General features: G+C 51.7%; 1 protein-coding gene across 2 annotated transcripts in view; it reads left to right on the top strand.

Moving 5' to 3' along the window:
- LOC147107474 (myelin-associated glycoprotein-like) overlaps positions 1 to 13,538 on the top strand; it is a 247,690-nt gene that overhangs the window by 92,288 nt on the left and 141,864 nt on the right. For both annotated transcript variants that reach the window (XM_086006537.1, XM_086006536.1), the window contains exons 2-3: positions 6,192 to 6,251; positions 10,004 to 10,360. In XM_086006537.1, coding sequence (XP_085862663.1) covers positions 6,206 to 6,251; positions 10,004 to 10,360 — 403 coding nt within the window. In that variant the 5' untranslated portion in view covers positions 6,192 to 6,205. The remainder of the gene's footprint in view (positions 1 to 6,191; positions 6,252 to 10,003; positions 10,361 to 13,538) is intronic.

Below are 13,538 nucleotides of genomic sequence, written 5' to 3'. Positions count from 1 at the left end.
GCGCTGCAGCTGCAAATGGATGCATACTGGAGCATTCGCAATGCTGAGGACATCGTGGATGTCATGTTTAAGGAATTGGTCACACCGCAGGTAAAGGCTGCACAGGCAGGAAGGGAATGGGTGACCACCAGGTGAAAGGATTTGCAAATTTGATGCCTCCGCTGAAGATTTACTTTTGGCTTATTGGAGGAACCCTGACTGGACTGAGTTTAAAATCCAGGGCTCCAGTGCTCAACAAGATGGCTGCGGTCAACCTCATGGCCAAGGCCTGTAAGTTTCAGTTTGGGCTGACAAAGAAGGAACTTTCCAGAAATTAGAAGGCAGACAAACCTTCTGCATTTATGCATGAGAAGCAAACCAGTGGCATTCGGGCCTCTGATTAAAACCCATCAAGGCCATTTGCACAGTCAATCAATATGTAATAGCTGCGTTCAGACCTTTGTTAGAGGGCATCAGCACTGTTTGCAAACGATCAACGGGGCATTCAAGCTGGAATGGCCCCATCACGAAACCAGTGGGACAAAGGGAAACACTTATGAGATGTTCAAAAACCGATTAACCGGCCATCCAGGTCGATGGGCCCAGATCAGTTTCCTTTGTATAAGCTTCAACACGTCCAGGTCAGACAAAGGAACAAGCTGATCTGGCGGGAGATAAGGACTCCCAGGAGGGGTATAACTAGTCCCTCAGGAAGCCATCTCGCTCTCTCTCTCACCTCGACTCTGGTGCCCTGCCTCACCATCAAGAGGATCATCGACGAAGAGCCCATCCAGGGAAGCAGGATACCTGCAGTTACATTTAAATCACTGGGGTATCTCTGCTCTGGGCGGTGAAAACCCTAAAGACATTGGCAGGCAACGGGGCACGGAGCAGGCGTTCCAACATCCTAGACTGGTGAGCATCAATTTTCTGGCCCATCACAAGACAACCTAGATAGGTGTAAAGGGTGGGAGTTAAGGGGATTGCTAAAATTGTCATTTTAGTCATTTTCCCTCGATGTGTCCGTTTCTGCTCCCCTGCTAAGTGTAATTGTGTTGCATCCATAGTGATTTTTTCTGTATAATAATTATTTCTCTACTTTAATAAACATTGGTTTTCTCTGCACCAAACCACTGGTCTCATTTGTCTATATCGCTACTCGTAAATAAGTCCGGTGCTCAGAACTAAAAAGGGGGAAGCGGTTCGAACCGCACAGGGCTGGGGCAGCTCAGGCACACGACTGACTGACCAGGCAAAAACCCCAAACCAAAACCCCCTACGCAGGCAGAGTAGTAGGCACAGGCAGGTAGTGCAGGCGTCCCCTTTGGCCATCCCCCTCTCAAACAGATATACCACTTTGGATATTGTTGAGGGAGATGGCTTATTGGGGGAAGGCAGCAGCAGCCAACTTCCTGGCAGCATGGATGGTTCTGCTGCACAGCGCGGGAGGAAAAAGAGTGGGAGAGCTATAGTGATAGGGGATTCTATTGTAAGGGGAATAGATAGGCGTTTCTGAGGCCGCAAACGAGACTCCAGGATGGTATGTTGCCTCCCTGGTACAAGGGTCAAGGATGTCTCGGAGCGGCTGCAGGGCATTCTGGAGGGGGTGGGTGAACAACCAGTTGTCGTGGTGCATATAGGTACCAACGATATAGGTAACAACCAGGATGAGGTCCTAAAAGCTGAATATAGGGAGTTAAGAGGTAAATTAAAAAATAGGACCTCAAAGGTAGTAATCTCAGGATTGCTACCAGTGCCATGTGCTAGCCAGAGTAGAAATAGAAGGATATTTCAGATGAATATGTGACTAGAGGAATGGTGAAAGGGGGAGGGATTCAAATTCCTGGGACATTGGAACCAGTTCTGGGGGAGGTGGGACCAGTACAAACTGGACGGTTTGCACCTGGGCAAGACCGGTACCGATGTCCTAGGGGGGAGTGTTTTGCTAGTGCTGTTGGGGAGGGTTTAAACTAAAATGGCAGGGGTTGGGAACCTGTGCAGGAAGACAGAGGAAAGGGAAGCAAGGATAGAAGCAAAAGACAGGAAGGAGAAAAGCAAAAGTGGCAGTCAGAGAAATCAAAGGTTTAAATCAAACATGGCCACAGTAAATAATAATTCTAAAAGGTCTAAGAGTGCTAAAAAAACAAGCCTGAAGGCTTGGTGTCTTAATGCGAGGAGCATTCGTAATAAGGTGGATGAATTAGCTGCGCTGCCCCTCCAACAGTGCGGTATTCCCTCAGTACTGCCCGTCCGACAGTGCAGGACTCCGTCAGTACTGACCCTCTGACAGTGCAGTGTCCCTCGGTACTGTCCCTCCGACAATACAGGATTCCTTTAGTACTGCCTCTCTGACAGTGCAGGACTCCCTCAGTACTGCTCCGCCGACAGTGCAGCGCTCCCTCAGTACTGCCCGCCTGACAGTGCAGGACTCCCTCAGTACTGCATCTCCGACAGTGCAGCGCTCCCTCAGTACTGACCCTCTGACAGTGCAGCACTCCCTCAGTACTGCATCTCCGACAGTGCAGGACTCCGTCAGTACTGCATCACGACAGTGCAGCGCTCCCTCAGTACTGCCTCTCCGACAATGCAGTTCTACCTCAGTACTGACCCTCCGACAGTGCAGCACTCAATCAGTACCGCCCCTCTGACAGTGCAGTGCCTTATCAGTACAGCCCCTCTGACAGTGCAGCAAGCACTCAGTACTGCCCCTCTGTCAGTGCAACACACCCTCAGTGTTGCCTCCCTGACAGTGCAGCACTCCCTCAGTACTGCCCCTCTGACTGTGCAGCAATCCCTCAGTACTGCCCCTCCAACAGTGCAGTGCTCCCTCAGTATGGCCCTTCTGACAATGCAGCATTCCCTCAGTACTGCCTCTCTGACAGTGCAGGACTCCCTCAGTACTGCTCCACCGACAGTGCAGCGCTCCCTCAGTACTGCCCATCCGAGAGTGCAGGACTCCCTCAGTACTGCATCTCCGACAGTGCAGCGCTCCCTCAGTACTGACCCTCTGACAGTGCAGCACTCCCTCAGTACTGCATCTCCGACAGTGCAGGGCTTCATCAGTACTGCATCTCCGACAGTGCAGCGCTCCCTCAGTACTACCTCTCTGACAGTGCAGGACTCCCTCAGTACTGCTCCACCGACAGTGCAGCGCTCCCTCAGTACTGCCCATCCAAGAGTGCAGGACTCCCTCAGTACTGCATCTCCGACATTGCAGCGCTACCTCAGTACTGACCCTCCGACAGTGCAGCACTCAATCAGTACTGCCCCTCCGACAGTGCAGTGCCCCATCAGTACTACCCCTCTGACAGTGCAGCACGCATTCAGTACTACCGCTCTGACAGTGCAACGCTCCCTTAGTACTGCCCCTCGGACAGTTCAGCGCTACCTCAGCACTGACCCTCCGACAGTGCAGCACACCCTCAGTACTGCCCCTCCGACAGTGCATCGCTCACTCAGTACTGCCCCACCGACGGTGCAGCGCTCACCTCAGTACTGCCCCTCCAGTGCAGCACACCCTAAGTATTACCCCTCCAACAGTGCAGGAGCCCCTCAGTACTACCCTTCCGACAGTGCAGGACGCCCTCAGTACTGCCCCTCCAAAAATGCAGCACTCCCTCAGCGCTGCCCCACCGCCAATACAGGACTCCTTCAGTACTGCCCCTCCGACAGTGCAGGACTTCCTCAGTACCGTCTCCCTGAAAGTGCAGGACTCCCTCAGTACTGACCCTCCAACAGTGCAGCGCTCCCTCAGTACTGCCCCTCTGAAAGTCCAGCGCTCCCTCAGTACTTCCCCTCTGACAGTGCAGTGCTCCCTCAGTACTGCCCCTCCGAAAGTGCAGCGGTCCCTCATCACTGTCCTTCTGACAGTGCAGTACACCTCAGTACTGCTCCTCGGACAGTGCTGCGTTGTAGCAGTACTGACCCTCTAACAGTGTAGCGCTCACTCAAGACTGCCCCACCGTCAATACAGGACTCCCTCAGTACTGCCCCTCCGACAGTGCGGCGCTCCATCGGTACTACCACTCCGACAGTGCAGGACTCCCTCAGTACTGACCCTGACAGTGCAGCGCTCCCTCAGTACTGCCTCTCCGACAGTGCAGGACTTCCTCAGTACTGCCTCTCTGACAGTGCAGCACTCCCTCAGTACTGCCCCTCTGACAGTGCAGCGCTCCCTCACTACTGCCTCTCGGATAGTGCAGCGCTCCTTCAGTCCCACCCCTCCGACAGTGCCACACTCCTTCAGTAATCCCCCTTTGACAGTGCAGCACACCCTCAGTACTGCCCCTCCAACAGTGCAGTGTTCCCTCAGCACTGCCCCCCGACAGTGCATTGCTCCCTCAGTACTGCCCCTCCAATGCAGCACACCCTAAGCACTGCCCCTCCAACAGTGCAGCGCTCCCTCAGTACTGCCCTTCCGACAGTGCAGGACTCCCTCAGTACTGCCCCTACGAGAGTGTGGCGCTCCCTCAGTACTGACCCTCTGACAGTGCAGCACCCCCTCAGTCCTGCCCCTCCTACAATACAGGACATCCTCAGTACTGCCCCCCTGACAGTGCAGCGCTCCGTCATTACTGTCCCTCCAACAGTGCAGGAGGCCCTCAGTGCTGCCCCTCTGACAGTGCAACGCTCCCTCAGAACTGCCCCTCCGACAATACAGAACTCCCTCAGTACTGTCCTTCTGACACTGCAGTACGCCTCAGTACTGCCCCTCTGACAGTGCTGCGTTCCAGTAGTACTGACCCTCTAACAGTGTAGCGCTCCCTCAAGACTGCCCCTCCGCCAACACAGGACTCCCTCAGTACTCCCCCTCCAACAATACAGGATTCCCTCAGTACTGCCCCTTCGACAGTGCAGGACTCCCTCAGTACTGCCCCTCTGAAAGTGCAGCGCTCCCTCAGCACTGTCCTTCTGACAGTGCAGTACGCCTCAGTACTGCCCCTCGGACAGTGCTGCGTTGCAGCAGTACTGACCCTCTAACAGTGTAGTGCTCCCTCAAGACTGCCCCTCTGCCAATACAGGACTTCCTCAGTACTGCTCCTCCGACAGTGCAGGATTTTCTCAGTACTGCCGCTCTGACAGTGCAGCGCTCCTTCAGTACATTCTCTCCGACAGTGGGTCGCTCCCTCAATACTGACCCTCTGATAGTGCAGACTCCCTCAGTACTGACCCTCTGACAGTGCAGCGCTTCCTCAGTACTGCCTCTCCGACAGTGCAGTGGTCCCTCAGTACTGCCGCTCCGACAGTTCAGCGGCCCTCAGTACTATCCCTCCGATAATACAGTAATCCCTCAGTACTGCCCTTCTGACAGTGCAGGATTTCCTCAGTACTGCCCCTCTGACAGTGCAGCGCTCCGTTAGTACTGGCTCTCCGACAGTGCAGGATTCCCTCAATACTGCCCCTCCGACAATGCGGCGTTCCCTCAATACTGACCCTCTGACAGTACAGCACTCCCTCAGTACTGCCCCTCCGACAGAGCAGCAGCCCTCAGTACTGTCCCTCGGACAATACAGGACTCACTCAGTACTGCGCCTCTGACAGTACAGGACTTCCTCAGTACTGCCCCTCCAATGCAGCACACCCTAAGTACTGCCCCCTCCGACAATGCAGTGCTCCCTCAGTACTGCCCCTCTGACAGTGCAGCGCTCCCTCACTATTGCCCCTCCAACAATGCAGCGCTCCCTCAGTACTTCCCACTCTGACAGTGTGGCGCTCCCTCCGTACTGCCCCTCTGACTGTGCTGCACTCCCTCGTTACTGCGCCTTTGACAGTGCGGCGCTCCTGCGGTGCTCCCTCCGTACTGCCCCTCCGACTGTGCAGCACTCCCTCAGTACTGCCCCTCTGACATCGCAGCGCTCCCTGGCACCAGGAAGCGTCGGCCTAGATTGTGAACTCAGTTCTCTGGACTGGGGACTCGTACCCACAACATTTTTACTCAGAAGCGAGAGAGAGAGTGTGCTAAACCCAGGAAGCCACGGCTGTAAATCTGCAACACCCAGCAATGAAGGTAATGGACCAACTAATTGTTATCTATTTGCCTTGGTGTTGGCCATCCCTCCCCAATCTCTCCTTCCTTATCTTGACGTTGGTGACGCTCCTTGGGCTGTTATTCTAACCGAGCTGTGCTATCTAAATGCAAGTTGTTGTGGTATTGAAAGGTATGCCGGATCAGAATTATTCACAGGATTCCCTATTTTTATTTTTATGCTTAGGAGAGGAACTGAAGATGGACGTCCTCAGATTGATGCTGATCTTTCACAGCTTGCTACCAGGTACAATTTACTCTCTGAGCTGAATTCAGGAAGTTGGAGTCAATATTGCCCTTGGATTGAGAGAAGAATCATTTCATGAAAGGGAACTGATTCGGCCTTCAATCGTAGAGTGAGCAGATATAGGATCATAGATTGAGTGTGTATGAGTGTCATAGACTGAGTGTGTGTGAGTGTATGTGAATGTATGTCAAAGTGTGTGGTTGTGACTGCGTGTGTTTGTATATGTGTGTTATTTTTAATTCGTTTATGGGATGTGTGCATCACTGGCAAGGCCAGCATTTATTGCCCATCCCTAATTGCCCTTGAGAAGGTGTTGGTGAGCCGCCTTCTTGCACCACAGCAGTCTGTGTGGTGAAGGTTCTCCGACAGTGCTGTTAGGTCGGGAGTTCTAGGATTTTGACCCAGCGACGATGAAGGAACGGCGATATATTTCTAAGTCAGGATGGTGTGTGACTTGGAGGGGAACTTGGAGGTGGTGGTGTTCCCAAGCGCCTGCTGCCCTTGTCCTTCTAGATGGAAGAGGTCGTGGGTTTGGGAGGTGCTGCCGAAGAAGCCTTGGCGAGTTGCTGCAGTGCATCTTGTAGATGGTACACACTGCAGCCACGGTATGCCGGTGGTGGAGGGAGTGAATGTTTAAGGTCGTGGATGGGGTGCCAATCAAACAGGCTGCTTTGTCCTGGATGGTGTTGAGCTTCTTGAGCAGTCATCAGTGAACATCCCCATTTCTGACCTTATGTTGGGGGCGAGGCCATTCATGAAGCAGTTGAAGATGGTTGGGTCTAGGACACTGCCCTGAGGAACTCCTGCAGCGATGCCCTGGGGTTGTGATGATTGACCTTCAACCACCACAACCATCTTCCTTTGTGCTAGGTATGACTCCAGCCAGTGGAGAGTTTTCCCCCTGATTCCCATTGACTTCAGTTTTACTAGGGCTCCTTGATGCCACTCGGTCAAATGTTGCCTTGACGTCAAGGGCAGTCACTCTCACCTCACCTCTGGAATTCAGTTCCTTTGTCCATGTTTGGACCAAAGTTGTAATGAGGTCGGCAGCCGAGTGGTCTTGGCGGAACCCACACTGGGCATCATGAGCAAGTTATTGTTGAGTAAGTGCCGCTTGACAGCACTGTTGATGACACCTTCCATCACTTTGCTGATGATTGAGAGTAGACTGATGGGGCAGTAATTAGCTGGATTGTATTTGTTCTGCTTTTTGTTGACAGGACATCCCTGGGCAGTTTTCACATTGTTGGATTATTGCCAGTGTTGTAGCTGTACTGGAACAGCTTGGCGAGAGGCATGGCTAGTTCTGGAGCACAAGTCTTCAGCACGATAGCCGGGATGTTGTCGGGGCCCATAGCCTTTGCTGCATCCAGTGCGCTCAGCCATTTCTTGATATCACATGGAGTGAATTGAATTGGCTGAAGACTGGCTTCTGTGATAGTGGGGACCTCAGGGGGAAGCCAAGATGCATCATCCACTCGGCACTTCTGGCTGAAGATGGTTGCAAACGCTTCAGCCTTGTCTTTTGCACTCACGTGCTGGGCTCCACCATCATTTAGGATGGGGATATTCATGGAGCCTCCTCCTCCTGTAAGTATGACTATGTCAGGCTGTTGCTTGACTAGTCTGTGGGACAGCTCTACCGATTTTGAAACAAGTCCCCAGATGTTGGTAAGGAGGACTTTGCAGGATCGAATGGGCTGGGTGTGCCGTTTGCGTGTCCGCAGCCGGTGCCGAGGTCGATGCCGTGTGGTCCGTCCAGTTTCATTCTTATTATTGTGTTTCGTAGCCGTTTGTTACAACTGAGTGGCCTGCAAGGCCATTTCAGAGGGCAGTGAAGCGTCAACCACATTGTTGTGGGTCTGGACTCACATATAGGCCAGACCAGGTAAGGACGGCAGATTTCCTTCCCTGAAGGACATTAGTGTGCCTTCATGAGTGAGTGTTTGTGTGTGAATATCTATGTGTGTGAGTGTGCACATAACTGAGTGTGTATGTGTAAGTTGTTGTATGTGAATGTGTGAGTAAGCATGAGTGTGTGTGAGTGTGTTTGCCAGTGAGTGTGTGAAAGTGAGTGTGTGAAAGTGTGAGTGTATAAGTGAGTGTGTGTGAGCAACTACTTAATGTAAGGCAACATGGTTAGCATTAAATCATAAAGTGACCAGATATCGAATCATATAATCACACAGCACAGAAGGAGTCCATTCGGCCCATCGTGTCTGTGCTGGCTCGTTGAAAGAGCGACCCAATTAATCCCACTCCCCTGCTCTTTCCACACAGCCCTGCAAATTGTTCCCTGCCAAGTATTTATCCACTTCCCCTTTTGAAAGTTATTATTAAATCTGCTTCCTTTCAGGCAGTGCATTCCAGATCACAACAACTCGCTGTGTAAAAAATGTTTCCTCATCTCCCCCTCTGGTTCTTTTGCCAATTACCTTAAATCTTTGTCCTCTGGTTACCGACCCTCCTGCCAGTGAAAACAGTATTTCCTTATTTAATTTATCAAAACCGCTTCATAATTTTGAACACCTCTATTAAATCTCCCCATACCTTCTCTGCTCAAAGGAGAACAACCCCAGCTTATCCAGTCTCTCCACGTAACTGAAGTCCCTCACCCCTGGTACCATTCTAGTAAATCTCCACTGCACCCTCGCCAGGGTCTTGACGTCCTTCCTAAAGTGTGGTGCCCAGAATTGGACACAATTCTCCTGCATGAGCCTAACAAGTGTTTTAAAAAGAAATCTTGGGAGGTGAAATTGGTTGTGGGCGGGCGGTGTCTAAAACGGACTGCCAACTCGCAAATAATCTCACAGAGCAGAACACCAGAGAGCTTTCTTTCAACAACAACAACAACTTGCATTTATATAGCTCCTTTAACATAGTAAAATTTCCCAAGGCGCTTCACAGGAGCGTTATCAAACAAAAATTTACACCGAGCCACATAAGGAGATATTAGGACAGGTGACCAAAAGCTTGGTCAAAGAGTTAGATTTTAACCAGCTTCTTAAAGGAGCCTACTCTGCCATTCAATAAGATCATGGCTGATCTTCTACCTCATCTCCACTTTCCTACACTATCCCCATATCCCTTGATTCCCTTAATATTCAAAAATCTATCAATCTCTGTCTTGAATATACTCAACGACTGAGCCTCCACTGCCCTCTGGGGTAGAGAATTCCAAAGATTCACCACCCTCTGAGTGAAGAAATTTCTCCTCATCTCAGTCCCAAATGGCCGACCCCTTATTCTGAGACTGTGACCCCTGGTTCTAGACTCCCCAGCCAGGGGAAGCATCCTCCCTGCATCTACCCTTTCAAGCCCTGTAAGAATTTTGTATGTTTCAATGAGATCACCTCTCATTCTTCTAAATTCTAGAGAATATAGCCCTAGTCTACTCAATCTCTCCTCATAGGACAAACCCCCCATCCCAGGAACCAGCCTGGCGAACCTTCATTGCACTCCCTCTATGGCAAGCATATCCAAGTCTGGAGGTCACAAAGGCATGGATGAGGGTTTCAGCAGCAGATGAGCTGAGGCAAGGGCAGAGTCGCCGATGTTGTGGAGGTGGAAGTAGGTGGACTTGGTGATGGCGCAGTTATGTGGGCGGAAGCTCATCTTGGGGTCAAATGAGACACCAAGTTTGTGAACGGTCTGGTTCAGCCTCAGACAGTTACCAAGGAGAGGGATAACTAGATTTGACACCCTGTGCTGTGCACTGTTTCGTTCACTTCTTCCCCCTCGTTCCTTTCCAGGCGTGTTGTCGGAGGAATGGTCCATCCGAGCTCTGCCGAGGAGGGCCGTGAGCAGATCTTGTGTGGTGATACCCTGTACTTTCGACTTTCCTTCACACCCTTACACAGCCCTGCATGGAGCCTGGTTTAAGTACTGGTATTCCTGGAGGTATACAGTCTACTACACTAAGGATCCCAAATATGCGATGTCCACCTTCATGGGTCGAGCCAAAATAGTTGGAGATCTGGAGCAGAGGAATTGCTCCTTGAGGATCAATAATCTCAGACCCGAAGACAGTGACGTGTATTACTTCTACGTGGATTTGGAGGGCTTCAAGGATCATACTTTCACAGACCCTGTCCAGCTGCAGGTTGTCCGTAAGTCTCAGTTCCTTTGACATTCAGTCCGTCAGTGTCCGCGACAGCTCAGTGGGTTCAGCACTCTCTCTTTCTCTCGCCTCTGAGTCAGAAGGTTTTGGGCTCAAGTCCCCACTGCGGGAGACTTGAGCACAAAATCCAGACTGACACTCTGGTGTAGTACTGAGGGAGTGCTGCGCTGTCGGAGGGGCAGTACTGAGGGAGTGCTGCACTGTCGGAGGGGCAGTACTGAGGGAACGCTGCACTGTCGGAGGGGCAGTACTGAGGGAGTGCTGCACTGTCGGAGGGGCAGTACTGATGGAGTGCTGCGCTGTTGGAGGGGCAGTACTGAGGGAGTGCTGCACTGACTGAGGGGCAGCACTGAGGGAACGCTGAACTGTTGGAGGGTCAATACTGAGGGAGCGCTGCATGGTCGGAGGGGCAGTACTGAGAGAGCTGCACAGTCGGACGGGCAATACTGAGAGAGAACTGCACTGTCGGAGGGGCAGTACTGAGGGAGCGCTGCACTGTCGGAGGGTCAGTACTGAGGGTGCGCTGCACTGTCGGAGGGGCAGTACTGAGGGAGCGCTGCACTATCCGAGGGGTAGTATTGAGGGACTGCTGCATGTTGGAGGGGCAGTACTGAAAGAGAACTGCACTGTTGGAGGTGCAGTACTGAGGGAGTACTGCACTGTTGGAGGGGAAGTACTGAGGGAGGGCTGCACTGTCAGAGGGGCAGTACTGAGGGAACGCTGCAGTGTCGGAGGTTGCAGAACTGAGGGGGCAATACTGAGAGTATTTTGCACTGTCGGAGGGGAAGTACTGAGGGAGCGCAGTGTCGGAGGAGCAGTACTGAGGGAGGGCTACACTGTCGGAGGGGCACTACTGAGGGAGCGCTGCACTGTTGGAGGGGCACTACTGAGGGAGGGCTGCACTGTCGGATGGGCAGTACTGAGGGAGCACTGCATTGTTGGAGGGACAGTACCGAGGGGACAATACTGAGGGTGTTTTGCACAGTCAGAGGGGGAGTACTGTGGGAGTGTTGCATAGTCGGGGGGCAGTACTGAGGGAGCGCAGTGTTGGAGGGGCAATACTGAGGGAGTGCTGCACTGTCGGAGGGGCAATACTGAGGGATTGCTGCACTGTCGGATTGGCAGTACTGAGGGAGCGCTGCAGTATCGGAGGTGCAGTACTGAGGGAGCACTGCAGCGTCAGATGGACATTACTGAGGGAGTGAAGGGATAATTACTAGTCCTAGCCCCTTTAGGGCTACACCAGATCAGGCATATTCCTCAGATGTTCAATTTCAACTAAAGTTTGAGGTAGCCAAATCCTAAAGATGCATTGGGCCTAAAGGTCTGGACCATCTCTCCCAAAAGGAAAGGAACAACCTGAAAATGTTACTGTCCTCCAGATAGCACTTTTAATAAGTTTAGCTAGACTAACATTCCGGATACTATGAGGGTCCGGAAAACTCCCCCAGAATTCTGCAACTTCTCACCAAAGAGTGTACGGAAATTGAGTTCACGAGTTTGATACAGAACTCTTATGTGAGACAATTCTAAAAATATATAGATTTATTAAAGAACCGACATGTAATTTACAGTTGGTGAGTCAATCGCAACAGTTCCAAAATGAGAAAGCTTACAATTCTATTATCAGAAAACCTTACTCTCAAATCTTAACCTTGCTACAATTTCACAGTTCTCAGTTTTCTTCAGGATATCCACCAAAATCAAATATCTTTGATCCCCGAGGCACAAAGAGTTGGAGACTTACAGAGCCGCCTCCGAAGCTGAGAATCGCTTTGCCCGATTACAGCGAGTCTACTATCCCATTTGAGAGTTCAAAATTTATAGCCCTTTCCAGTGGTATTTCCTTTAAGGTTTTCTGCTGATGCAAGCTAATTATCTCGAGTCATTTTTCTGCTGACCCCTGCAATTCTTACAGTCACCTCAGCTGGTAGCATTGCCGAATTATGTCTCTTCTCTAGGTGTTCTAAGTTTACCATAAAAAACGGTGTAACGGCAGGTGTGTTTTTTACTTGATGTCATTTTTACGAAGGCAGATGATTCTTACTTTTATGTGCTTCTTTACGAAGTGTAAATTAGAACACCTTAACCAGGGTGAACCATTGTTTCATTCCAAAAGGTTCAGCCTACCGGAGCCTTTAACCTTCTGTTTCAATAAGGTTATTGATTCGGTGTCAACAACCTATCGTATCTCTATAGCCAGAATGCTTTCACAGCTTTTCCATCGTTGGGTTTCCAGATTTCCAGACCCAGTTTGTCATGTTTTAATAAGGCCAGAATTCTTTCAGAAGATAGTGGCCTAGAAATTCAGTTGTTAGCGCCAGCCACTAGCGCCTTAGGAGGAGGAGAAGCGGGGCGCGAAGTGGCTTGCGCCCGGGCGCGGCACAATCTGCGCCTCTCGCGAACTTCAGACAAGATTTAGCGGCGGCGCAAAACCGCAGCGCCCGCTCAGCTGCGCGCGCAGATCCTGACATCATTTGATGGTGCATCGCCCTTGGTGCGCCCCGAACCGGAACTTCAGTGGCGCCCCCCTTCTGTGCGCCTGGCGCCCCCGGCGACTGGTTGAGTGGAACGGCTCCCAGTCGCTGTGGGGCGCGGGGGGGCGCTATTTAAAGGGGACTCTTCCTGCATTCTTTGTGGCAGCCATTTTGTTCCACTCCTTCTGTGTGAGAGAGGGAGATTTGGAGAGAGACAAAGGGAGAGAGCTTTCTGCTTTGACTCAGCGCTCGCACAGGTACTTCTGGCTTCACACCAGAGCTTTGCACTTGGATTTAACTTTCAGTGCCATAGCCTTGAGTCGCCACATATAATGGGGGCTGCAATGTGTGGAAATGTTGGGTTTCTGCATTGCATTCATGGGGCTCAGAGACGCCAAGAGAGAGTGCCAGTCATGGCCAGATGGAGAAGGGCCAACAGGCGTCGGCACAGGAGGCCTTACCCACCCAGGGTCTACCGCCAGCAGTTCTCATATCTCAACATATCTGAGGAGCAGTGTGTTCGGAGGCTGCAATTCAGAAGGGAGGTGGTCACTGAGATCTGCCACCTGCTTCAGAGAGATCTGCTGCCACAGCTGAGGAGCAGGACGTCTCTGTCGGTGGCAGTGAAGGTGACAGTGGCCCTCAACTTCTATGCCACCGGCTCCTTCCAATCCGCTACTGGGGACATTG

This window comes from Somniosus microcephalus, chromosome 14 (genome assembly GCF_052327205.1).
Source record: "Somniosus microcephalus isolate GS21.2 chromosome 14, FLI_Smic_1.0, whole genome shotgun sequence".
Classification (NCBI taxonomy): Eukaryota; Metazoa; Chordata; class Chondrichthyes; order Squaliformes; family Somniosidae; genus Somniosus; species Somniosus microcephalus.
Note: the sequence above shows the minus strand (reverse complement) of the source record. Positions and strands in the feature narration are given on the sequence as shown.